Genomic DNA, 24,856 nt, shown 5'->3' with positions numbered 1-24,856 from the left:
GTCCGGTTCCTGGCCTGGCCTACACGCGACTCCAGATCCACAGCAATGTGTTTTGCTTTTTACTGCCCTCTGATTTACCCTCGCAAGTGACTCAATTGTGTTCAAGAAAGGATCTCAGCACCATCTCAGAGGTAGTTAGGGATAGACACTAAATGTTGGCTTTGCCAGTGACACCCACAATGTGCAAATGAAAAAAACCCTTTCCTGCTGTGTGGGGTTTACCAACAGGGCTGGATAATGAATCTGACGGAGACGGTTGTGGCAAAGGTTGACTAAAGGTCATTCACTCTGTACTTTCGCCCAAGGTTTGCCTTTGCTTCTTGCAAGTTCAACCGTTGTTGAGGAAGTTGGATGTTCATGGAGCTACCTCCTGTTCACTGCCGTTTTCAATGGAATGTGAATGGTCGGAGTTACTCACTCTGTGTACCCTAACTGGCGTCAGAATGTGGCGACTAGGGGATTTTCAGAGTAACTTTGCTTTGGTCCACTCAGTGCCAGTTATATGGACAGTAAGCACACAGATGGCACCTGTGCTTTCAGCTTCACTATAATCTATTTGACAATGTGGCAGATTACCCAGATCTTTCCAGGCAAAAGAAACCGTGGGGGGCATGGTAGCAGTGGTTAGTACTGTTGCTTCACAGCACCAGGGTCCCAGGTTCGATTCCCAGCTTGGGCTACTGTCTGTGCGGAGTCTGCATGGGTTTCCTCCGGGTGCTCCGGTTTCCCCCCACAAGTCCCTAAAGATGTGCTGTTAGGTCATTTGGACATTCTGAATTCTCGCTCTGTGTACCCGAACAGGCGCCGGAATGTGGAGACTAGGAGCTTTTCACAGTAACTTCTCTGCAGTGTTAATGTCAGCCTACTTGTAACAATAAAGATTATTATAATAATCACACCATATTTTACATATCTGATGATGCTTCTAGTACACACTGAACCAGTTTTGTCTCCTGGCTTGACGGTGTCCAGGGTTTGAGGGATGTGGCAAATTTGCATTACTTTATGGCAGTAAATTTCTGCAGCTGCCAACCCATAGTGGCTTGTGGGTACCCAGTTTGCAGGTGGCTCAATGGATCCATTGTTGATCCCACTTAAAACATTGGCAGTGCCATACAGTAGTGAAAACAGCATGTAACCAGTGTAATGATGGGAAGCTTCACTGTCAGGGTTCTCTCGTTAAACTGAAGCAATGCACTCAAATACAATGAAGGCAATGAAAACATTGAATATATTCAAGAGGCGGCTGGATATAGCATTTGGGGGAAATCAGATCAAAGGCTATGGGGAGAAAGTAGGATTAGGCTATTGAGTTGGATGATCAGCCATGATCGTGATGAATGGCAGAGCAGACTCGAAGGGCCAAAAGACCTCCTCCTGCTCCTATCTTCTATGTACCATATGTAAGACTGTACGAACAGGCTATTCTGCCTCTCGAACCTGTTCTGTCATTCAGTGACTAATCTGCAACCAAACCCCACACACTTTCTCAAGGGCAATTAGGGATGGGCTATAAATGACCCAATCATAGAACATAGAACAGTACAGCACAGAACAGGCCCTTCGGCCCTCGATGTTGTGCCGAGCAATGATCACCCTACTCAAACCCACGTATCCACCCTATACCCGTAACCCAACAACCCCCCCCCCTTAACCTTACAATCAGTGACACCTGCATCCCATAAATGAATTTTAAAATGAACCTGCTTTTGTCCCATGTCTACCACAGTCTATGAGTTACAAAAACCCTTAATCTCAAGATTTAAAATGAATAAATGATCTTACACCAATTCCTGTTTTCAAAAGAGCTCCAAACATCTACCCATTTCCTAATTTCACTTTTACTCCTGAAAGGTCTAGCTCCAGTTAGAATAAGCTGCAGTTCCAGGCTCTCCAGCTAGCAGAACGTTAGGTTATCGGCTCCTCTTAATATCTTGACATGCTCAAGTCATCCTTTGTATATTCAAATTCCAGGGAATGCAATCTTAGTTTGTATCAATACAATCCTAGTGAAGCTTCATAATGAAACCCTTGTGGAATCATCCTAAATCCACACTGCACTATCTCGAAGGCCAGTATATCCTTCCTCACATGTGGTGCTCAGAAATGCTCCTAATCTTCCAGGTGTGGTCTGACCAGAGATTTATACAGCATTTACAAACATCTAATAGGCCACTCCAGCCTGCTCCATCATTCAATGAGATCATGGTTGTTCTGTTTGTAACCTCAATTCCACATTCCCACACACCCCCCCCAAAAACCTTTCTCAACACCTTGTTCATCAGCAATCAATCCATCTGACCATTATTCTCCTATTAACACATTCTATCTATCTTATTCTGCTATCTTACCTTAATGCCACAATCAGCACCTTCCATAGTCCTCCACACTGCCATTAAGTTACTCTGTCTCGTGTCCCACACATTTTTGTCCAATCTCTTCAAGCTCACACCTACCGCTGACCTTCTATTCTGCTCTATCCCCTCATACAGTACATAATCCAACACATTTCTCCCTCTCTGCAGCTCAAGTCATAGACTGGAAACGTTAACTACTTCTCTCTCCACAGATCCTGCCAGACTTGCTGAGTTTATCCAGCATTCTGTTTTTATTGCAGATTTCCAGCATCTGCAGTATTTTGCTTTTATCTCTCTCTACATTAAAAATATTCCGACTCTGCTTCTACCACCTTTTCAGCTCCACAATCCTGAGAAAACATTTCGCCTCATATCTGCTGTGATTGGGCGGCCCCTTATTTTTCAAGTTCTAGATTCTCCCACAAGAGTAAACATCCTCTCCACATCCACCCTGTTAATGCACCTCAAGATCTCACATGTTTCAGTCAAGTCTCCTCTTATTCTTCTAAACTCCAGCGGATACAAGCCCAGCCTGTTCAACCTTTCCTCACAAGGCAACCCACTGAAGTATGACTTCTACCAGCCTCTATCTGAGTCCTCTTGATGTAAATGCCAATATTCCATCAGTCCTATTGACCATCTCCTCCAGCCGACCATGACATTTTAATGATCTGTGTACCTGCATCCTTCAGTCTCTTTGGATCTCCAGTTTCTAGCTTTCCACCATCTTGGAAAATACCCGGTTTAATCTTTTTTCGGTCCAAAGTGGATGACCTCACATTTGCCTACATTGAAAACCATTTGCTAGTTTTTGCCCATTTACAATCTATCTTCAGGGCGTGCAAAGTCAAGGCTCTTTGTTGTGGAATAGAAAAGGATCAAAGACACACGAAGACCTGTGAACAGCTTCTTGTGTAGAACCATATACTGAGTCAGTACCCTTGCCATTCTTTTGGGAATGTGGAACTTGATATCACAAGGGAGTGGTTGCGGCAAATAACACGGGTGCATTTAAGACCAGCAGTAGGTCATACAGCCCCTCGAGCCTGCTCCAGCATTCAATAAGGTCAGATAATAAAAGCAGAATATCACGGAGGCTGGAAAACAGAAAATGCTGGATAAACTCAGCAGGCCTGGCCGCATCGGTGGAGGAGAAACAAGAGTTAACGTTTTGAGTCCCTCTGACTCGCCTTCGACTCCAAAGTTCCACCTAATCCCCATATTGCTTAGTGTCCAAAAAATTATCTATCACAGTCTTGAATATACTCAATGACTGATCAGCCATTTGAATGAAAATATTTATCTTGGTCTTAACTGGCATCAAGGGATATGGGGCGAACGCGGGAGTGTGGCAGTAATGTAGAGGATTAGCTATGATGATATTGAATGGCGCAGCAGGGTTTGAAGGGCCAAATGGCCTACTCCTGCCCCTCTTTTCTATGACCCCCCTTATCCACCCAGGAGAAGATGATGAGTACATGAGGGAGAAAGGGAGAGAGGAAAAGATAATAGGATGAGTGGGGTTGGGGAAAATGGTCTGTTGCTGTGCTGTAAATGTCTCAGATATTTAGAAAACAAGAACCTCACACCACACGAAAGGGACAAAGTAACTCTCTGCTGCCCAATAACTGGAACTTTATTTTTCACACACATTTTTATCCAACAATAAAAATGATGAAAATAATAAATAAAGCTGAACAATGCTGTTTCTAGGGTCTGAACCTGGAGCTAACAATGTGAGGAAGCTGCTTGCAGAGACTGTACAAGCCCAGAGACATACACAGGCTGTTACAACAGACTAATGGTGCTGCCTGCACTCCGCAGCTTCAAGGGTAGTTACTCTGCACTACAGCTGGAAGGTTAAGAGACTGCTGCCAGGTCAGACCAAGGAGCAACCATTCGCCAGGCTGCCTCAGTGGGCATGCGGTCTGCCTCTGCCTCGACCCTTTTGCGTGGCAGATGAATCCACAGTGGAGCGGGGGTTCTTGATGGTCTCATCGACAGACAGGATCAGGCAGGCAGCTTCCGAGGCAGCGGTGAGGGCATTGATCCGTACTATGGCAGGCTCCCAGACACAGGCTTCAAAATTATCTGCAATGTCTTCATTATTCACATCAACTCCATACCACATTCCGCCCTGTAAAAAACCAGAGAGATCAGAACAGCGCCTATTAAAACATCATCTCTGTCACACACACAGCCCCACCTCGACCACAGAGCCCTGCTCCCCATGATACACAGAGCCCCAACCCCAACCCCAGCCCCCTGTTCCCCATCACACAGCCCCAACCCCAGCCCCCTGCTCCCCATCACACAGAGCCCCAACCCCAGCCCCCTGTTCCCCATCACAGAGCCCCAACCCCAGCCCCCTGTTCCCCATCACAGAGCCCCAACCCCAGCCCCCTGTTCCCCATCACAGAGCCCCAACCCCAGCCCCCTGTTCCCCATCACACAGAGCCCCAACCCCAGCCCCCTGTTCCCCATCACACAGCCCCAACCCCAGCCCCCTGCTCCCCATCACAGAGCCCCAACCCCAGCCCCCTGTTCCCCATCACACAGCCCCAACCCCAGCCCCCTGTTCCCCATCACACAGAGCCCCAACCCCAGCCCCCTGTTCCCCATCACACAGCCCCAACCCCAGCCCCCTGTTCCCCATCACAGAGCCCCAACCCCAGCCCCCTGTTCCCCATCACACAGCCCCAACCCCAGCCCCCTGTTCCCCATCACACAGAGCCCCAACCCCAGCCCCAACCCCAGCCCCAACCCCAGCCCCCTGTTCCCCATCACAGAGCCCCAACCCCAGCCCCCTGTTCCCCATCACACAGCCCCAACCCCAGCCCCCTGCTCCCCATCACACAGAGCCCCAACCCCAGCCCCCTGTTCCCCATCACACAGCCCCAACCCCAGCCCCCTGTTCCCCATCACAGAGCCCCAACCCCAGCCCCCTGTTCCCCATCACACAGCCCCAACCCCAGCCCCCTGTTCCCCATCACACAGCCCCAACCCCAGCCCCCTGCTCCCCATCACAGAGCCCCAACCCCAGCCCCAACCCCAGCCCCCTGCTCCCCATCACAGAGCCCTAACCCCAGCCCCCTGCTCCCCATCACAGAGCCCTAACCCCAGCCCCCTGTTCCCCATCACACAGAGCCCCAACCCCAGCCCCCTGCTCCCCATCACACAGCCCCAACCCCAGCCCCCTGCTCCCCATCACACAGCCCCAACCCCAGCCCCCTGTTCCCCATCACACAGCCCCAACCCCAGCCCCCTGCTCCCCATCACAGAGCCCCAACCCCAGCCCCCTGCTCCCCATCACACAGCCCCAACCCCAGGCCCCTGCTCCCCATCACACAGCCCCAACCCCAGCCCCCTGTTCCCCATCACAGAGCCCCAACCCCAGCCCCCTGTTCCCCATCACACAGCCCCAACCCCAGCCCCCTGTTCCCCATCACACAGCCCCAACCCCAGCCCCCTGCTCCCCATCACTGAGCCCCAACCCCAGCCCCCTGCTCCCCATCACACAGCCCCAACCCCAGCCCCCTGCTCCCCATCACTGAGCCCCAACCCCAGCCCCCTGTTCCCCATCACACAGCCCCAACCCCAGCCCCCTGCTCCCCATCACACAGCCCCAACCCCAGCCCCCTGCTCCCCATCACAGAGCCCCAACCCCAGCCCCCTGCTCCCCATCACACAGCCCCAACCCCAGCCCCCTGTTCCCCATCACACAGCCCCAACCCCAGCCCCCTGTTCCCCATCACACAGCCCCAACCCCAGCCCCCTGTTCCCCATCACACAGCCCCAACCCCAGCCCCCTGCTCCCCATCACAGAGCCCCAACCCCAGCCCCCTGCTCCCCATCACACAGCCCCAACCCCAGCCCCCTGTTCCCCATCACACAGCCCCAACCCCAGCCCCCTGTTCCCCATCACACAGCCCCAACCCCAGCCCCCTGTTCCCCATCACACAGAGCCCCAGCCCCCTGCTCCCCATCACACAGCCCCAACCCCAGCCCCCTGCTCCCCATCACACAGCCCCAGCCCCAGCCCCCTGTTCCCCATCACACAGAGCCCCAGCCCCAGCCCCCTGTTCCCCATCACACAGAGCCCCAGCCCCAGCCCCCTGTTCCCCATCACACAGCCCCAACCCCAGCCCCCTGTTCCCCATCACACAGCCCCAACCCCAGCCCCCTGTTCCCCATCACACAGCCCCAACCCCAGCCCCCTGTTCCCCATCACACAGCCCCAACCCCAGCCCCCTGCTCCCCATCACACAGCCCCAACCCCAGCCCCCTGCTCCCCATCACACAGCCCCAACCCCAGCCCCCTCCTCCCCATCACACAGCCCCAACCCCAGCCCCCTGCTCCCCATCACACAGCCCCAACCCCAGCCCCCTGCTCCCCATCACACAGCCCCAACCCCAGCCCCCTGCTCCCCATCACAGAGCCCCAACCCCAGCCCCCTGTTCCCCATCACAGAGCCCCAACCCCAGCCCCAACCCCCTGTTCCCCATCACACAGCCCCAACCCCAGCCCCCTGTTCCCCATCACACAGCCCCAACCCCAGCCCCCTGTTCCCCATCACACAGCCCCAACCCCAGCCCCCTGCTCCCCAGCACACAGCCCCAACCCCAGCCCCCTGCTCCCCATCACACAGCCCCAACCCCAGCCCCCTGCTCCCCATCACACAGCCCCAACCCCAGCCCCCTGTTCCCCATCACACAGAGCCCCAACCCCAGCCCCCTGTTCCCCATCACACACAGCCCCAACCCCAGCCCCCTGCTCCCCATCACAGAGCCCCAACCCCAGCCCCCTGATCCCCATCACACAGCCCCAACCCCAGCCCCCTGCTCCCCATCACACAGCCCCAACCCCAGCCCCCTGCTCCCCATCACACAGAGCCCCAACCCCAGCCCCCTGCTCCCCATCACACAGCCCCAACCCCAGCCCCCTGTTCCCCATCACACAGCCCCAACCCCAACCCCCTGCTCCCCATCACACAGCCCCAACCCCAGCCCCCTGCTCCCCATCACACAGCCCCAACCCCAGCCCCCTGCTCCCCATCACAGAGCCCCAACCCCAGCCCCCTGTTCCCCATCACACAGCCCCAACCCCAACCCCAGCCCCCTGTTCCCCATCACACAGCCCCAACCCCAACCCCCTGTTCCCCATCACACAGCCCCAACCCCAGCCCCAACCCCAACCCCCTGTTCCCCATCACAGAGCCCCAACCCCAGCCCCCTGTTCCCCATCACACAGCCCCAACCCCAACCCCCTGTTCCCCATCACACAGAGCCCCAACCCCAACCCCCTGCTCCCCATCACACAGCCCCAACCCCAGCCCCCTGCTCCCCATCACAGAGCCCCAACCCCAGCCCCCTGCTCCCCATCACACAACCCCAACCCCAGCCCCCTGCTCCCCATCACACAGCCCCAACCCCAGCCCCCTGTTCCCCATCACACAGCCCCAACCCCAGCCCAGCCCCAACCCCAGCCCCCTGCTCCCCATCACACAGCCCCAACCCCAGCCCCCTGCTCCCCATCACACAGCCCCAACCCCAGCCCCCTGCTCCCCATCACACAGCCCCAACCCCAGCCCCCTGCTCCCCATCACACAGCCCCAACCCCAGCCCCCTGTTCCCCATCACAGAGCCCCAACCCCAGCCCCCTGCTCCCCATCACACAGCCCCAACCCCAGCCCCCTGTTCCCCATCACACAGAGCCCCAACCACAGCCCCCTGTTCCCCATCACAGAGCCCCAACCCCAGCCCCCTGCTCCCCATCACACAGAGCCCCAACCCCAGCCCCCTGCTCCCCATCACACAGAGCCCCAACCCCAGCCCCCTGTTCCCCATCACAGAGCCCCAACCCCAGCCCCCTGTTCCCCATCACACAGCCCCAACCCCAGCCCCCTGCTCCCCATCACACAGCCCCAACCCCAGCCCCCTGCTCCCCATCACACAGCCCCAACCCCAGCCCCCTGCTCCCCAGCACACAGCCCCAACCCCAACCCCCTGCTCCCCATCACACAGCCCCAACCCCAGCCCCCTGTTCCCCATCACACAGCCCCAACCCCAGCCCCCTGCTCCCCATCACAGAGCCCCAACCCCAGCCCCCTGCTCCCCATCACACAACCCCAACCCCAGCCCCCTGCTCCCCATCACACAGCCCCAACCCCAGCCCCCTGTTCCCCATCACACAGCCCCAACCCCAGCCCAGCCCCAACCCCAGCCCCCTGCTCCCCATCACACAGCCCCAACCCCAGCCCCCTGCTCCCCATCACACAGCCCCAACCCCAGCCCCCTGCTCCCCATCACACAGCCCCAACCCCAGCCCCCTGCTCCCCATCACACAGCCCCAACCCCAGCCCCCTGTTCCCCATCACAGAGCCCCAACCCCAGCCCCCTGCTCCCCATCACACAGCCCCAACCCCAGCCCCCTGTTCCCCATCACACAGCCCCAACCCCAGCCCCCTGCTCCCCATCACACAGCCCCAACCCCAGCCCCCTGTTCCCCATCACACAGAGCCCCAACCCCAGCCCCCTGTTCCCCATCACACAGCCCCAACCCCAGCCCCCTGTTCCCCATCACAGAGCCCCAACCCCAGCCCCCTGCTCCCCATCACACAGAGCCCCAACCCCAGCCCCCTGCTCCCCATCACACAGAGCCCCAACCCCAGCCCCCTGTTCCCCATCACAGAGCCCCAACCCCAACCCCCTGCTCCCCTTCACACAGCCCCAAACCCAGCCCCCTGTTCCCCATCACACAGCCCCAACCCCAGCCCCCTGTTCCCCATCACACAGAGCCCCAACCCCAGCCCCCTGTTCCCCATCACACAGCCCCAACCCCAGCCCCCTGTTCCCCATCACACAGAGCCCCAACCCCAGCCCCCTGTTCCCCATCACAGAGCCCCAACCCCAGCCCCCTGTTCCCCATCACACAGAGCCCCAACCCCAGCCCCCTGCTCCCCTTCACACAGCCCCAACCCCAGCCCCCTGTTCCCCATCACAGAGCCCCAACCCCAGCCCCCTGTTCCCCATCACAGAGCCCCAACCCCAACCCCAGCCCCCTGCTCCCCATCACACAGCCCCAACCCCAACCCCCTGCTCCCCATCACACAGCCCCAACCCCAGCCCCCTGCTCCCCATCACACAGCCCCAACCCCAGCCCCCTGTTCCCCATCACACAGCCCCAACCCCAGCCCCCTGCTCCCCATCACACAGCCCCAACCCCAGCCCCCTGTTCCCCATCACACAGAGCCCCAACCCCAGCCCCCTGTTCCCCATCACACAGGGGGCTGGGGTTGGGGCTGTGTGATGGGGAACAGGGGGCTGGGGTTGGGGCTGTGTGATGGGGAGCAGGGGGCTGGGGTTGGGGCTCTGTGATGGGGAACAGGGGGCTGGGGTTGGGGCTGTGTGATGGGGAGCAGGGGGCTGGGGTTGGGGTTGGGGCTCTGTGATGGGGAACAGGGGGCTGGGGTTGGGGCTCTGTGATGGGGAGCCCCCTGTTCCCCATCACACAGCCCCAACCCCAGCCCCCTGTTCCCCATCACACAGAGCCCCAACCCCAGCCCCCTGTTCCCCATCACAGAGCCCCAACCCCAGCCCCCTGTTCCCCATCACAGAGCCCCAACCCCAACCCCAGCCCCCTGCTCCCCATCACACAGCCCCAACCCCAACCCCCTGCTCCCCATCACACAGCCCCAACCCCAACCCCCTGCTCCCCATCACACAGCCCCAACCCCAGCCCCCTGTTCCCCATCACACAGCCCCAACCCCAACCCCAACCCCCTGCTCCCCATCACACAGCCCCAACCCCAACCCCCTGCTCCCCATCACACAGCCCCAACCCCAGCCCCCTGTTCCCCATCACACAGCCCCAACCCCAGCCCCCTGTTCCCCATCACACAGAGCCCCAACCCCAACCCCCTGCTCCCCATCACAGAGCCCCAACCCCAGCCCCCTGTTCCCCATCACACAGAGCCCCAACCCCAACCCCCTGTTCCCCATCACACAGCCCCAACCCCAGCCCCCCGCTCCCCATCACAGAGCCCCAACCCCCTGTTGCCCATCACACAGCCCCAACCCCAGCCCAGCCCCCTGTTCCCCATCACACAGCCCCAACCCCAGCCCCCTGTTCCCCATCACAGAGCCCCAACCCCAGCCCCCTGTTCCCCATCACACAGCCCCAACCCCAACCCCCTGCTCCCCATCACACAGCCCCAACCCCAGCCCCCTGCTCCCCATCACACAGCCCCAACCCCAGCCCCCTGCTCCCCATCACACAGCCCCAACCCCAGCCCCCTGTTCCCCATCACACAGAGCCCCAACCCCAGCCCCCCGCTCCCCATCACAGAGCCCCAACCCCAGCCCCCTGCTCCCCATCACACAGCCCCAACCCCAGCCCCCTGCTCCCCATCACACAGCCCCAACCCCAGCCCCAGCCCCCTGCTCCCCATCACACAGCCCCAACCCCAGCCCCAGCCCCCTGCTCCCCATCACACAGCCCCAACCCCAGCCCCCTGCTCCCCATCACACAGCCCCAACCCCAGCCCCCTGCTCCCCATCACACAGCCCCAACCCCAGCCCCCTGTTCCCCATCACACAGAGCCCCAACCCCAGCCCCAGCCCCCTGCTCCCCATCACACAGAGCCCCAACCCCAGCCCAGCCCCCTGTTCCCCATCACAGAGCCCCAACCCCAGCCCCCTGTTCCCCTGCTCCCCATCACACAGCCCCAGCCCCAGCCCCCTGCTCCCCATCACACAGAGCCCCAACCCCAGCCCAGACCCCTGTTCCCCATCACAGAGCCCCAACCCCAGCCCAGACCCCTGCTCCCCTCTCCCCATCACATAGAGCCCCACCTGAACTTGCCACGCCTTTGACCCAGAGCCCTGCACCCCAGTTTACCTCTCCTCACCCTAACCCCCAGGCCAGCAATGCAGAACCCCACTTTCTTCCGGCCCAGGTTGAGCTCCCCCATCTCAAATGGTTTAGCTTGTTAAGGTTCAATATTCATTCTGGTCCAAGACAAGCTTTATTAATGAAAGCACTGAGTACAGGAGTAAGAAGGTCATATTGAACTTGTGGAAGATACTAGCTAGGCTTCACCTGGCGTATTGTGTCCAATTCTGGGGCACTATGCTTGGGGAAGGTTATGAAAGCATTGGAGAGAGTACAGGAGATTCACAAGCATGATTCCAGGGATAAATAATTATAGCAATGGAGGACCGAAAGAGAGATTGTGTCTATTTTCCTCGAAGGAAATAAAGCTGCGAGGAGACTTGCTGGAGTCATTCAAGATCCTGAGGGGCATGGACAGGGTAAATAGTGAGAAACTGTTCCCACTCAAAGAACATCAAAAACTAGAGGGCATAGATTCAGAGTAATGGCCAATGGAGTAGAAGTGATGTGAGGAATTTTCTTTTCATCCAGAGGTTGGTTAGAATCTGGAACGAACTTCCTAAGTGGATAGGGGAGGCAGGTTTGATGAAAAGAGGGACTGTGCAAGGCTACAGGAATACGGTGGGGGTGGGATTTGGTAGGGTGCTCTTTCAGAGAGCCAGTGCCGACTCAATAGGTCGAATGGCCTCCTATTGCACAGTAAAGATTGAGAGATTCCGGGGGAAAAGGAAATGTTTGGGATAGGCAACAAGCAATCAATGGGAAATGGCAAGAATCTGAGAGAGGCACATGTAATGAAAATCGGGAATATTCAGTGACAGACTGTGCTGGAGTAACAGCCGTGTGGAGGAGGTGGCCAGAGAGCTCATCCTTACCTGAGCATGTTTGGCACGCAGCTTGTTGAGGATGTTTGTGGCGTCAAAGCCAGCATTGTCACATAGCTGTCGCGGGATTATCTCCAGGGCCTTGGCATACGCCCCAATCAGCAGCTGCTGTTTGCCCGGAATGGTTCTGGAATAATCTCGCAGGTATTTGGAGATTTCCATCTCAATAGCACCTCCACCAGCAACAACAGAGTCATTCTGCAAATACAAAGGAATTACTGATCAAACACCCGAGTATCCCAGCGCCAGGCTAAATACTTTTCTTGACTGCCGAGACTCATACGACCACAATGACAAGCAAGAAATGCCAACAGAATAATGCAACAATATGGGCCCACACCTCAGCATGGGGATTCACTGGATGAATATACCAGTCCCATATCAGCCTCCCCGAACAGGCGCCGGAATGTGGTGACTCGGGGCTTTTCACAGTAACTTCATTTGAAGCCTACTTGTGACAATAAGCGATTTTCATTTCTCTTACACCGGACTAATCCAGAGTGTCAGGCTAAGGCTCTGGGGACTTGGGTTAAAATAATTACACCAAAGCACGAATGGTACTTGAATTCAATGAATACAATCTGGAATTTAAAGCTCAGTGATGGGTGATCATGAAACTTTCTTATCGTAAAAAGAATGGACGGAATCTTCCCAAAAATGTTGACATAGAATTTACAATGCAGAAGGGGGCCATTCGGCCCATCGCGTCTGCGCCAACCTTTGGAAAGAGCACCCCATCTATCCCAGTAACCCAACCTAACCTTTTTGGACACTGAGTGCAATTTATCATGGCCAATCCACCTAACCTGCACATCTTTGGACTGTGGGAGGAAACCGGAGCACCCAGAGGAAACCCACGCAGACACGGGGAGAACGTGCAAACTCCGTACAGACAGTGACCCAAGCCGCGAATCGAAACTGGGACCCTGGAGCTGCGAAGCAACTGTGCTAACCACTGTGCTACCGTGCCACCCTAGTAATGTTGGCTCAGATGAGAAAACCAGTGTGAAGCTCACAGGCTTCATAGCCGGCTTTACCCGCCACATTGAACAAGACCGTGAATAACATCATCACCCCCTCCCCCACCCATGTGGCTCCCCAGAACGCTCGCTCCTGGCTCCTCTATACTTAACTCTGCGCCCCCAGCGTGGTTATCACCACTCAGTCGTGATTTGCGCAGGCACAACGTCATGCCGTCTAGGTGGGAGGATAAGGTGTGGGCAGACGTTACAGCGTCAAGGCTGGTAAGTACATGTCAATTTATTGAAATCTATCAAAATCAAGTTCACGCCCGTAAAGGTCAAGTCTAGAATTAGTGAAGTCCATTTTTATATTCAATTCATTTTTTCCAATTAAGGGGCAATTTAGTGTGGTCAATCCACCCAGCCTGCACATCTTTGGGTTGTGGGGGCGAAACCCACGCAAACACGGGGAGAATGTGCAAACTCCACACGGGCAATGACCCAGAGCCGGGTCACTCGGTGCCGTGAGGCAGCAGTACTAACCACTGCACCACCGTGCTGCCGTTAAGAATTAGTCATGAATGAGTTTTTTGATAGGTCATTCAGCCCCTCAAGCCTGCTCCGCCATTCAATAAGATCATGGCTGATATTCTGAATCAACTCCACTTTCCGTGCTATCCCTTTATCCCTTGAATCACGGAGTCCCAGAACTCTCATCAATCTCAGCCTTGAATATACTCAAGACAGAAGATTCCCACTTCCCAGGTGTTTCGGTTTGAAAATTTCAAAAGTTCTCAATCCTTGGAGTGCAGAAATGTCTTCTCACCTCAGTCCTAAACATTTGACCCATCCAGAGACTGGGAGCCCAGGTTCCAGATTCAGACACTCTCCAGCCAGGGAGATTCTCAGCATCAATCCTGTCAACTCCTCGAAGAATCATATACACTCCAATGAGATCACCTCTCATTATTTTAACTGCAGGACGTTTAGGTCCATTCTCCCTCAACTTTCTCACAGAAAACACTCTCACCCCAGGAATTATTAGTGAACTTTTGCTGCTCCAGTGCAAGACAAATATGCCCTTCCTTAAGTAAGCTCACATAAATTATAATAATAATAATCTTTCTTATTATCACAAGTAGGCTTACATTAACACTGCAATGAAGTTGCTGTAAAAAGCCCCTAGTCGCCACATTCCGGTGCCTGTTCGGGTACACAGAGGGAGAATTCAGAATGTCCACTTCACCCAACAACACGTCTTTCGGGACTTGTGGGAGGAAACCGGAGCACCCGGAGAAAACCCACGCAGACACGGGGAGAACGTGCAGACTCCGCAAAAGCCGGGACACAAACCTGGGACCCTGATGCTGTGAGCAACGTGCTAACCACTGTGCTACGGTGCTGCCATTCTGCTTACAGAAGATTAAGAGATCTGATAGAATTGTTCAAAACCATGAGGGGTCGAGACAGAGTAGTTAGAGAAAGGAAGAGTTGGGGAAGTGTCGACGACTTGAAGACACTGACGTACGGTGATTGCTAAATGGGACATTAAGAAATAAGGTCCCACCTGAACCAGAGGGGCACCAATATCCTGGGAGGGAAATTTGCGACAGCTGTTTGGGGGGGGGGAGGGGATGGGAAACTGATTTGTAGTCCAGGAGATAGCGTTGCTGGAGTTCAGGAAGTTGAGGATAGTGCAGTACTGAGGAAGGTACCAAGGTCACAAGAGTGGACCTGCAGGCAAGAAGGTGGTTTGAAGTGTGTCTACTTCAATGCGAGGAGCATCAGGAAGAAGGTTAGTGAGCTTGAAGCATGGATTGGTACCTGGGACTACGATGTTGTGGCCATTACGGAGACATGGATAGAACAGGGGCAGGAATGGTTGTTGGAAATTCCTGATAGGTGCGGTAGTCACAGGGTAGTTGTCATGGGTGACTTTAACTTTCCAAATATTGATTGGAACCACTATAATTCGAATAGTTTGGATGTTTTTATCCAGTGTGTGCAGGAGGGTTTCCTCACACAATATGTGGATAGACCGACAAGAGGCGGGGCAACATTGGATTTGGTACTGGGTAATGAACCGGGCCAAGTGTTAGATTTGGTTGTGGGAGAGCACTTTGCAGACAGTGACCACAATTCGGTGACTTTCACGATAGCAATGGAGAGGGATAGGAACATACGGCAGGGCAAGGTTTATAGCTGGGGGAAGGGTAATTACAATGTCATTAGGCAAGAATTGGGGAGCATAAGATGGAAACAGGAACTGTCAGGGATAGGCACAACTGAGATGTGGAGCTTGTTCAAGGAGCAACTACTGTGTGTCCTTCATATGTATGTCCCTGTCAGGCAGGGAGAAATGGTCGAGTGAGGGGACCATGGTTTACAAAAGAGGTTGAATGTCTTGTCAAGAGGAAGAAGGGGGCTTATGTAAAGATCTGAAAACAAGGTTCAGTTAGGGCACTTGTGGGATACAAGAAAGCTAGGAAGGAGCTCAAGAAAGGGCTTCGGAGAGCTAGGAGGGGGCATGAGAAGTCCTTGGCGGGTAGAATCAAGGAAAACCCCAAGGCTTTTTACACTTATGTGAGGAACGAAAGAATGACCAAGGTGAAGTTAGGGCCGGTCAAGAACAGTAGTGGGAACGTGTGCATGGAGTCTGAAGATATAGGAGAGACCCTAAATGAATACTTTTCTTCAGTGTTCACAAAGGAGAGGAGCCATGTTGTTGAGGAGGATAGTGCGATACGGGCTGGTAGGCTGGAGAAGGTAGATATTCGGAAGGAAGATGCGTTGGAAATTTTGAGAAGCCAGAGGATAGACAAGTCCTCTGGGCCTGATGGGATATATCCTAGGATTCTTGGGAGGCGAGGGATGAGATTGCAGAGCCTTTGGCTTTGATCTTGATGTCCTCACTGTCTACAGGAATAGTGCCAGAAGACTGGAAAGAGGCAAATGTTGTCCCCTTGTTCAAGAAAGGGAATAGGTATAACCCTGGGACTTATAGGCCAGTTAGTCTCACTTCGGTCACAGGTAAATTATTGGAAAGGATCCTGAGGGATAGGATTTATGATCATTTGGAAAGATACAGCTTAATCCAGGATAGTCAGCACGGATTTGTGAGGGGTGAAGTCTTGCCTCACAAGTTTGATTGTACTCTTTGAGGAGGTTACTGAGTACATAGATGAAGGTAGAGCAGTTGATGTTGTATACATGGATTTTAGTAAGGCGCCCCACGGTCGGCTCATGCAGAAAGTAAGGAGGCATGGCATAGTGGGAAATTTGGCCGATTGAATCAGTAACTGGCTATCACATAGAAGACAGAGGGCGGTGGTAAATTGTAAATTTTCATCCTGGAGCCCAGTCACCAGTGGTGTACCATAGGGATCAGTGCTGGGTCCTCTGCTATTTGTGATTTTTATCAATGACACGGATGATGGAGTGGAAGGTTGGGTTAGTTGGGAAGCATTGGAAAGGGTGAAAAGGAGATTTACCAGGATGCTGCCTGGATTGGAGGGTAGGTCTTATGAGGAAAGGTTGAGGGAGCTAGGGCTTTTCTCATTGGAGCGAAGGAGGCTGAGAGGAGACTTAATTGAGGTGTATAAGATGATGAACTTAGCATAACAACTAGGAGGAGTAGGCCATCTGGCCCCTCGAGCCTGCTCCGCCATTCAATGAGATTATGGCTGATCTTTTGTGGACTCAGCTCCACTTTCTGGCCCGAACACCATAACCCTTAATCCCTCGATTCTTCAAAAAACTATCGATCTTCATCTTAAAAATATTTAATGAAGGAGCCTCAACTGCTTCACTGGGCAAGGAATTCCATAGATTCACAACCCTTTGGGTGAAGAAGTTCCTCCTAAACTCAGTCCTAAATCTACTTCCCCTTATTTTGAGGCTATGTCCCCTAGTTCTGCTTTCACCCGCCAGTGGGAACAACCTGCCCGCATCTATCCTATCTATTCCCTTCATAATTTTATATATTTCTATAAGATCCCCCCTCATCCTTCTAAATTCCAACGAGTACAGTCCCAGTCTACTCAGCCTCTCCTCGTAATCCAACCCCTTCAGCTCTGGGATTAACCTAGTGAATCTCCTCTGCACACCCTCCAGTGCCAGTACGTCCTTTCTCAGGTAAGGAGACCAAAACTGAACACAATACTCCAGGTGTGGCCGCACTAACACCTTATACAATTGCAGCATAACCTCCCTAGTCTTAAACTCCATCCCTCTGGCAATGAAGCACAAAATTCCATTTGCCTTTTTAATGACCTGTTGCACCTGTAAACCAAATTTTTGCGACTTATGCACTAGCACACCCAGGGCTCTCTGCACAGCAGCATGTTTAATATTTAATCATTTAAATAATAATCCCTTTTGCTGTTATTCCTACCAAAATGGATAACCTCACATTTGTCAACATTGTATTCCATCTGCCAGACCCTAGCCCATTCACTTAACCTATCCAAATCCCTCTGCAGACTTCCAGTATCCTCTGTACTTTTTGCTTGAGAGGGATAGAGTGGACATTCAGCGACTTTTTCCTCAGGTGGATGTAGCTGTTACAAGGGGGCATAACTATAAGGTTCGGGGTGGGAGATATAGGAGGGATGTCAGAGGTAGGTTCTTTACTCAAGAGTGGTTGGGGCGTGGAACGCACTCCCAGCAATGGTAATGGAGTCGGACACTTTAGGAACTTTCAAACGGTTATTGGATCGGCATAGGGAGGGCACTAGAATGATTGGGAGTCGGTTGATTTGATCTTAGTTTCAGACTACTTCGGCACAACATCGTGGGCCGAAGGACCTGTACTGTGCTGTACAGTTCTATGTTCTACACTGTCTATTAGATTGGAAGACAGCGAACTTCATATTCAAAAAAAAGGAGACAGAAAGCAGATAAACTACAGGCCAGTTAGCTTAACATCTGTCGACGGTAAAAGGTTAGAAGTTATTATTAAAGAAGCTATAGCCGGGCACTTGGATAGGTTCACTGTAATATAGCAGAGTCAACATGGTTTTGTGAAAGAGACAACTTGTTGGTTATCCTTTGAGGAAGTAACATGTGCTGTGGATAAAGGGTAACCGGTGGATGCATTGTACTTTGATTTCCAGGAGGCATTTGATAAAACAAACATCAGAGGTTAATGCCAAAAATAAAAGTTCATGTTTGGGGGGGGGGGGGTAACACATTGGCATGGATAGAAGATTGGCTGGCTAACAGGAAGCAGAGTAGGCATAAATGGGTCTTTTTGATGCAACGAGTGGTGTGCCACAGAGATCAGTGCTTGGACTTCAACTGATTCCTATTTATATAAATGACTTGGATGAAGTGATGGATGGGATGGTTGCTAAATTTGATGATGACACAAAGATAGGTAGGAAAGTAAGTTGCGAAGAGGAAATAAGGAGGCTACAAAGGGACAGAGATAGGTTAAATGAGTGGGCAAAAGTCTGGCAAATGGAGTATAATGTGCAAAAATGTGAAATTGTCCATTTTGATTGGAAGAATAAAAGTGAAGCTTATTATCTAAATGGTGAGAGATTGCAGAGTTCTGTGATGCAGAGGGATCTGAGTGTCCTAATACATGAATCACTAAAGACTAGCATGTAGGTACAGCAAATAATTAGGAAAGCTAATAGGATGCCATCATTTACTGCGAGGGGAATAGAATACAAAAGTAGGGAGGTTATGCTTCAGTTATACAGAGCATTAGTGAGACCAGAGAATAGCGGGAGAGCCCCTAAACGGGGTTTATGCCGAGAGCCAAACGGAACGCAAAGTTCTCGGCCTGTGGCAGTGGACAATCTGGTTCAGTCCCAAATGAGTATTTAAACTTATTTAAATATGCATTTCTGGGTTTTAGCCGGAGTTTCCCAGCTTCTGGGATTCACCACCTCCGAAGTGTGAGGCCAGCAGGAATCACTACTGGTTTCCATCAACTGAGACCGGATGTAATGGGGGGGGCGCACAAAAGAGAGTTGCTCGGAGGTCACTGGAGCCCCCACATGGTCGGGGGCGTGACAGGGCACCGCCAAGGGGCAGGGCTTTGGTCTCCTTATTTAAGAAAGGATGTAGAGGCATCAGAAGCAAATCAGAGAGGATTTATCAACCAGACTAACAGCTGAAATGGGTGGATTGTTTTGTGAGGAAAGGTTGGAAAGGCTAGGCTTGTATCCACTGGAGTTTAGAAATGTTAGAGGCTTGATTGAAACATATAAAATCTTGAAGGACATCGATGTGGAGCAGATGTTTCCTCTTGTGGGAAAATCTATAATGAGGGGTCACTGATTAAAAAAACAAGGGGTTGGCCATTTAACATGTAGACAAGGTAAAGAAATTTCGAGTCTTTGGAACTCTTTTCATGAAAAGGCGGTGGAACCAGTCTGAATATTTTAATGGCAGAGCTGGATAGATTCTTGGTAAGCAAGCGGGTGATAGGTTATTGGGGGTGGTGGGTTGTAGATGCGAGGTTACTACCTCACATCTACTATCATGGCTCAACTAGCCATGATATTATCAAATGGTGGAGCATGCTCAAGGGGCCGAATGGCCTACTCCTGCTCCTCTTTCATATGTTCATAAATACTTCTGACAAAGCGAGCGATTAGCATTTGGAACATACTGCCTACTGCCTGACAATGTGGTGAAAGCAGATACATTTGGGGCTTCCAAAGGGGATTTGAAAAAGAGACTGAAGAGAAAAAAATTGTAGGGAATGGGACTTGCTGAATAGCTCTTTCAGAGGCTAACATGGACACTTCAGGTCAATGGTCTCTTTCTACTCTGGAACCACTATATGATTTCTAATGGGACTAGGGTAAATTCTTGACAGGAAAAACAATTTTAGCACTATACAGTATACAAATGGAGGCATCGTGCCGAGCGCAGCACTACATGGTAAAGAAAAGGGCAATGGGGCTAACTAGATTTCTTTCCCAAAAAGCTGGAGCAGAACGATGGGCTGAATGGCCTTCCTTTGTTTGACAGCGTTCTATGACTGGATTTGAGCATGTAAAAGAAAGACACATTCAAGAAAGGAAGCAGCAAGCTTGCAGAGAACTGAGCTTAATTAAAAATTCAACTCAACGCGCCAATCTTCACTGCACACTCAGTCTGGAATGTTCTCATATGGGCACACACCAAATAAGTTTCTCACTCAGTGTTTTTATAGAAATCTAGACTCTACACTGCTGAATATGCACCTGACACAATGTGCACATGCTCTGGAGACTGTCCTAGATTCAGTCAGTCACTTGCATTATCATGGGTGTTAGAGCTGGCCCTGATGTATCACCAGTCTTAAGTAAAAACAGAAAATACTGGATAAATTCAGGTGGTCTGTGGAGAGAGAGAGAGACAACTTTTCGACTCCACTGACCCTTCTCGAGGTGAAGAGGGATAGAAATGTGATTAACTGGAGCGGGGGAATGGGAAGAAGTGATAGTCGTAAGTCAAAATGGCTGTTAACGGTGCCATTAGAGACTGGTGTTAATAATGGCAACGGTAGGATAGCAGAATGTATTAATAGGACAACTGTTCTTACATCCACAGGTCAGTCGCCTTGTAGCTCCAGCTTATCACTGACTTTCCACCCCCCCCCCCCCACATGCTCCCAGTATATAATTAATAAGATTTCTATCCCTCTTCAGTTCTGTAGAATGGTCAAATGGACTCGAAACACTGTTTCTCTCTCCACAGATGCTCTCCGATCTGCTGAGTTTATCCAGCATTTTCTGTTCTTATTTCAGATTTCCGGCAATATTTTGCAATTATTGCCTTATAATTTGGTATGTTAATTTGTCTGTTGTGCATTTGCTGCTTTATTTAACCTGCACGAAATCTCTGGACTTACTCACAGTACTCAAGCCTGAATTTAGGAGGGCTCAGTGGCTCAACTCCCACACCCTCACAACAGCTCATTTCCTCACCTTGATGGCCCGTCGAACGATCATTATTGCATCATGAAGGGAACGCTCAGTCTCTTCCATAAACTGCTCTGAACCTCCTCGGAGAATGATCGTACAGGTCTTGGCTTTGGGGCACCCAGTGAAGAAGTTGTATCTGGAGAGCGGATAAAAGAAAAGGTCACAATTCTGTTGCCGACTCAATGAACATTTAATGGAACAAGAGGAAGTAGGTGAGGTTCTTAATGAGTATTTCGCATCAGTATTCACAAATGAGAGGGACACGTTGATTGGTGGTGTCCCAGAGGGATGTGTAAACACTTTAGAACAGGTCGTTATTACAAGGGAGGAAGTGTTAGGTGTGTTAAAAAGCATTACGGTAGACAAATCCCCAGGGCCAGATGGCATCTATCCCAGATTACTGAGGGAGGCAAGAGATGAAATCGCTGGGCCTCTGACAGAAATCTCTGTGTCCTCGTTGGCCACATGTGAGATCCCGGAGGATTGGAGGATAGCCAATGTTGTACCGTTATTTAAGAAGGGGTGAAAGGATAATCCGGGTAATTATAGGCCAGTGAGCCTGACTTTAGTAATAGTGAAACTGTTGAAGATTCTCAGAGATAGGATCTATGCACATCTGGAAGTGAATGGTCTTATTAGCGACAGACAGCAAGGATTTGTATGAGGGAGGTCATGTCTGGTCCTGGTCTGGAGGGTGTTAGTTATGTGGAGAGGCTAGAGGCTGAATAGACTCGGACTGTTTTCATTAGAAAGACAGAGGTTGAGGGTCTACAAGATTATGATTGGCATGGATAAAGTGGATGGGCAGGCACTCTTTCCCAGGGTGGAGGGGTCAGTCATCAGGGGGCATAGGTTTAAGGTCTGTGGGACAAGGTTTAGAGGAGATGCGAGAGGCAGTTTTTTTTTACACAGAGGGTGGTGAGTACATGGAACACATTGCCTGGGGAGGTTGTGCAAGCAGATACATTAACGGCATTCAAAAGGCATCTTGACAATCACATGGATAGGATGGGTATAGAGGGATTTGGCACAAGGAAGTGCTGAGGGTTTTGGCAACGGTTGTTATCATGACCGGTACAGGTTTGGAGTGCCGAAGGGCCTGTTCCTGTGTTGCATTGTTCTTTGAAAGGGTAACACAGTAGTACAGTGGTTAGCACTGTTGCGTCACAGTTCCAGGGTCTCGGGTTCGATTCCCAGCATGGGTCACTGTCTGCGTGGAGTCTGCACGTTCTCCCCGTGTCTGCGTGGGTTTCCTCCGGGTGCTCCGGTTTCCTCCCACAGGTTCCGAAAGACGTGCCGTTAGGTAATTTGGACATTCTGAATTCTCCCTCTGTGTACCTGAAGAGGCGCCGAAATGTGGCGACTCGGGGCTTTTCACAGTAACTTCATTGCAGTGTTAATGTAAGCCTACTTGTGACAATAAAGATAACAGTCACTGGCTGAAAGCTTCAAAACCATCTTTCTGAATATAGAACATAGAACAGTACAGCACAGAACAGGCCCTTCGGCCCTTTATGTTGTGCCGAGCAATGATCACCCCACTCAAACCCACGTATCCACCCTATACCCGTAACCCAACAACTCCCCCCCTTACCTTACTATTAGGACACTACGGGCAATTTAGCCTGGCCAATCCACCTAACCCGCACATCTTTGGACGGTGGGAGGAAACCGGAGCACCCGGAAGAAACCCACGCACACACGGGGAGGACGTGCAGACTCCGCACAGACAGTGACCCAGCCGGGAATCGAACCTGGGACCCTGGAGCTGTGAAGCATTTATGAAGGCTGCAGGGAGGCAAGAGATGAAATCGCTGGGCCTCTGACAGAAATCTGTGTCCTCGCTGGCCACATGTGAGATCCCGGAGGATTGGAGGATAGCCAATGTTGTACCGTTATTTAAGAAAGTGAGGAATGCTCATGCTGGTGAAAGAATAATCAAATTACAGCATGGCTCTGTGCTGTTAACCCACATTTACTGAAAACTTGGCTGAGACCATACAGAATATCAAATGGCAGAGCACATTAAAAAAGCTGAACAGCCTATGCCCCATGTTCCTGGATCACGTTAAGTTAGGAGCCCGCGCTGTTTAACACGAAGAAACCCTCACTCCACCTGTCTGGAATGGATACTATCTCCAGCCCAAGCGGCCAACTGTTTAGGCATTCCTCCATTGTCACAATCCTGTAAGGAGACACTCTCAGACCATCCCATTTTTCATATTGCTGGATAGAGGTCCAAGTGTAAGTAGTACCCTGTCCATAACTGTTTTCAAATGCTACCTCAATTCAGTACTCAAACCTACCCTCCTAAATACCCTCCCCATTGTTCTAAGATTATGCCGGCCACCCAGATATGGGCAGCACGGTGGCTCAGTGATTAGCACTGCTGCCTCACAGCTCCAGGGACCCGGGTTAAATTCCAGCCTCGAGTGACTGTATCTGTAGAGTTTGCATGTTCTCCCCGAATCTGTGAGAGGTTCCTCGGTTTTCTCCTACAGTCCAAAGATATGCAGGTTAGTTGGAGTTACAGGAATAGGGTGGGGGAGTGGGCCAAGGTAAGGTGTTATTTAAGGCGGCACGGTGGTGCAGTGGTTAGCACTGCTGCCTCAAGGTGCCGAGGACCCAGGATCGATCCCGTCCCGGGTCACTGCCGGGTGGAGTTTGCACATTCTCCCCGTGTCTGTGTGGGTCTCACCCCCACAACCCAAAAATGTGCAGGATAGGTGGATTGGTCATGCTAAATTGCCCCTTAATTGGGAAAAAGAAAGCTGAGGGGAGACCTGATTGAGGTGTATAAGATTATGAGGGGTATGGACCGGGTGGATAGGTAGAAGCTGTTCCCCTAGTTGAAGGATCAATACAGAGGTGGCATAATTTTAAAGTGAAAGGCAGGATGTTTAGCGGGGAATTTGAGGAAAAGGGTGTTGGGAATCAGGAATGCACAGCCTGGGATGGTATTAGAGGCAGGAAACTTCACAACCTTTAAAAAGTACTTGGATGAGTACTTGAAGTGTCATAACATCCAAGGCTATGGGCCAAGTGCTGGAAAGTAGGGTTAGTGTTGTTTTATCAATGCAGACTTGACGGGCCGAAGGGACTCTTCTGTACTGTATGACTCTGACCCACTTCATCCAGCATTAGTGCTTTCATTTATCTCAGTGAATAACTGATGTACATTACATGCAACACATGCTATCGATGCCTACCTGCTACCGACATCGGTTATATTCTTTGTTGGGTCTGTACATTAACACCAGAATATAGAAATACTATTGATCATATTCTAATACATGTTAAACTGGCTAAGTGATGCAAATATCAACAAGAGCAGATTCCAGTTATAAAACTGGTAGATAGAGCACCTAGTATCAGTTATACCTTTCACTTCCAACCTGGGCCTCCTCAAAAAGTGCACATAGTCCCAACACATCAGCCGTCAAGGCGTTAACACTAGTCTGAATGGAACCACCACAGGCCTGAAAGACAAGAAAGGCAAAAACATAGAAATGATCGCAAAGAACTAACACCCATACCTGTTCAATTAAAATCTGTGGGAGATCGTAGTGTAGGGATAATATTATTGGACTAGGAATCAAAAGGCCCAGACTAATGCTCTCAGGACTTGGGCTCAAATCCCACCATGGCAGCTGGTGGAATTTATATTAAATAATAATAACAATAATTGTCACAAGTAGGCTTCAATGAAACTACTATGAAAAGCCCCTAGTCGCCACATTCCGGCGCCTGTTTGGGGAGGCCGGTACGGGAAATTAATAAAAAGTCAGGAATTAAAAACTAGTCTCATTAATGGTTACCACAAAACTATAAT

At 51.9% G+C, this 24,856-nt stretch overlaps 1 protein-coding gene across 1 annotated transcript in view; it reads right to left on the bottom strand.

The window, feature by feature from the left end:
- Positions 1-4,269: 4,269 nt before the first annotated feature.
- Positions 4,270-24,856, bottom strand: part of cct7 (chaperonin containing TCP1, subunit 7 (eta)) — a 60,355-nt gene continuing 39,768 nt past the window's right edge. The window contains exons 9-12 of the mRNA XM_038793121.1: positions 24,406-24,503; positions 21,028-21,160; positions 12,126-12,332; positions 4,270-4,494 (exon numbers count right to left, since the gene is read on the bottom strand). Of these exons, the coding sequence (XP_038649049.1) occupies positions 4,270-4,494; positions 12,126-12,332; positions 21,028-21,160; positions 24,406-24,503 (663 nt within the window). The remainder of the gene's footprint in view (positions 4,495-12,125; positions 12,333-21,027; positions 21,161-24,405; positions 24,504-24,856) is intronic.

This window comes from Scyliorhinus canicula, chromosome 3 (assembly GCF_902713615.1).
Source record: "Scyliorhinus canicula chromosome 3, sScyCan1.1, whole genome shotgun sequence".
NCBI lineage: Eukaryota > Metazoa > Chordata > Chondrichthyes > Carcharhiniformes > Scyliorhinidae > Scyliorhinus > Scyliorhinus canicula.
Note: the sequence above shows the minus strand (reverse complement) of the source record. Positions and strands in the feature narration are given on the sequence as shown.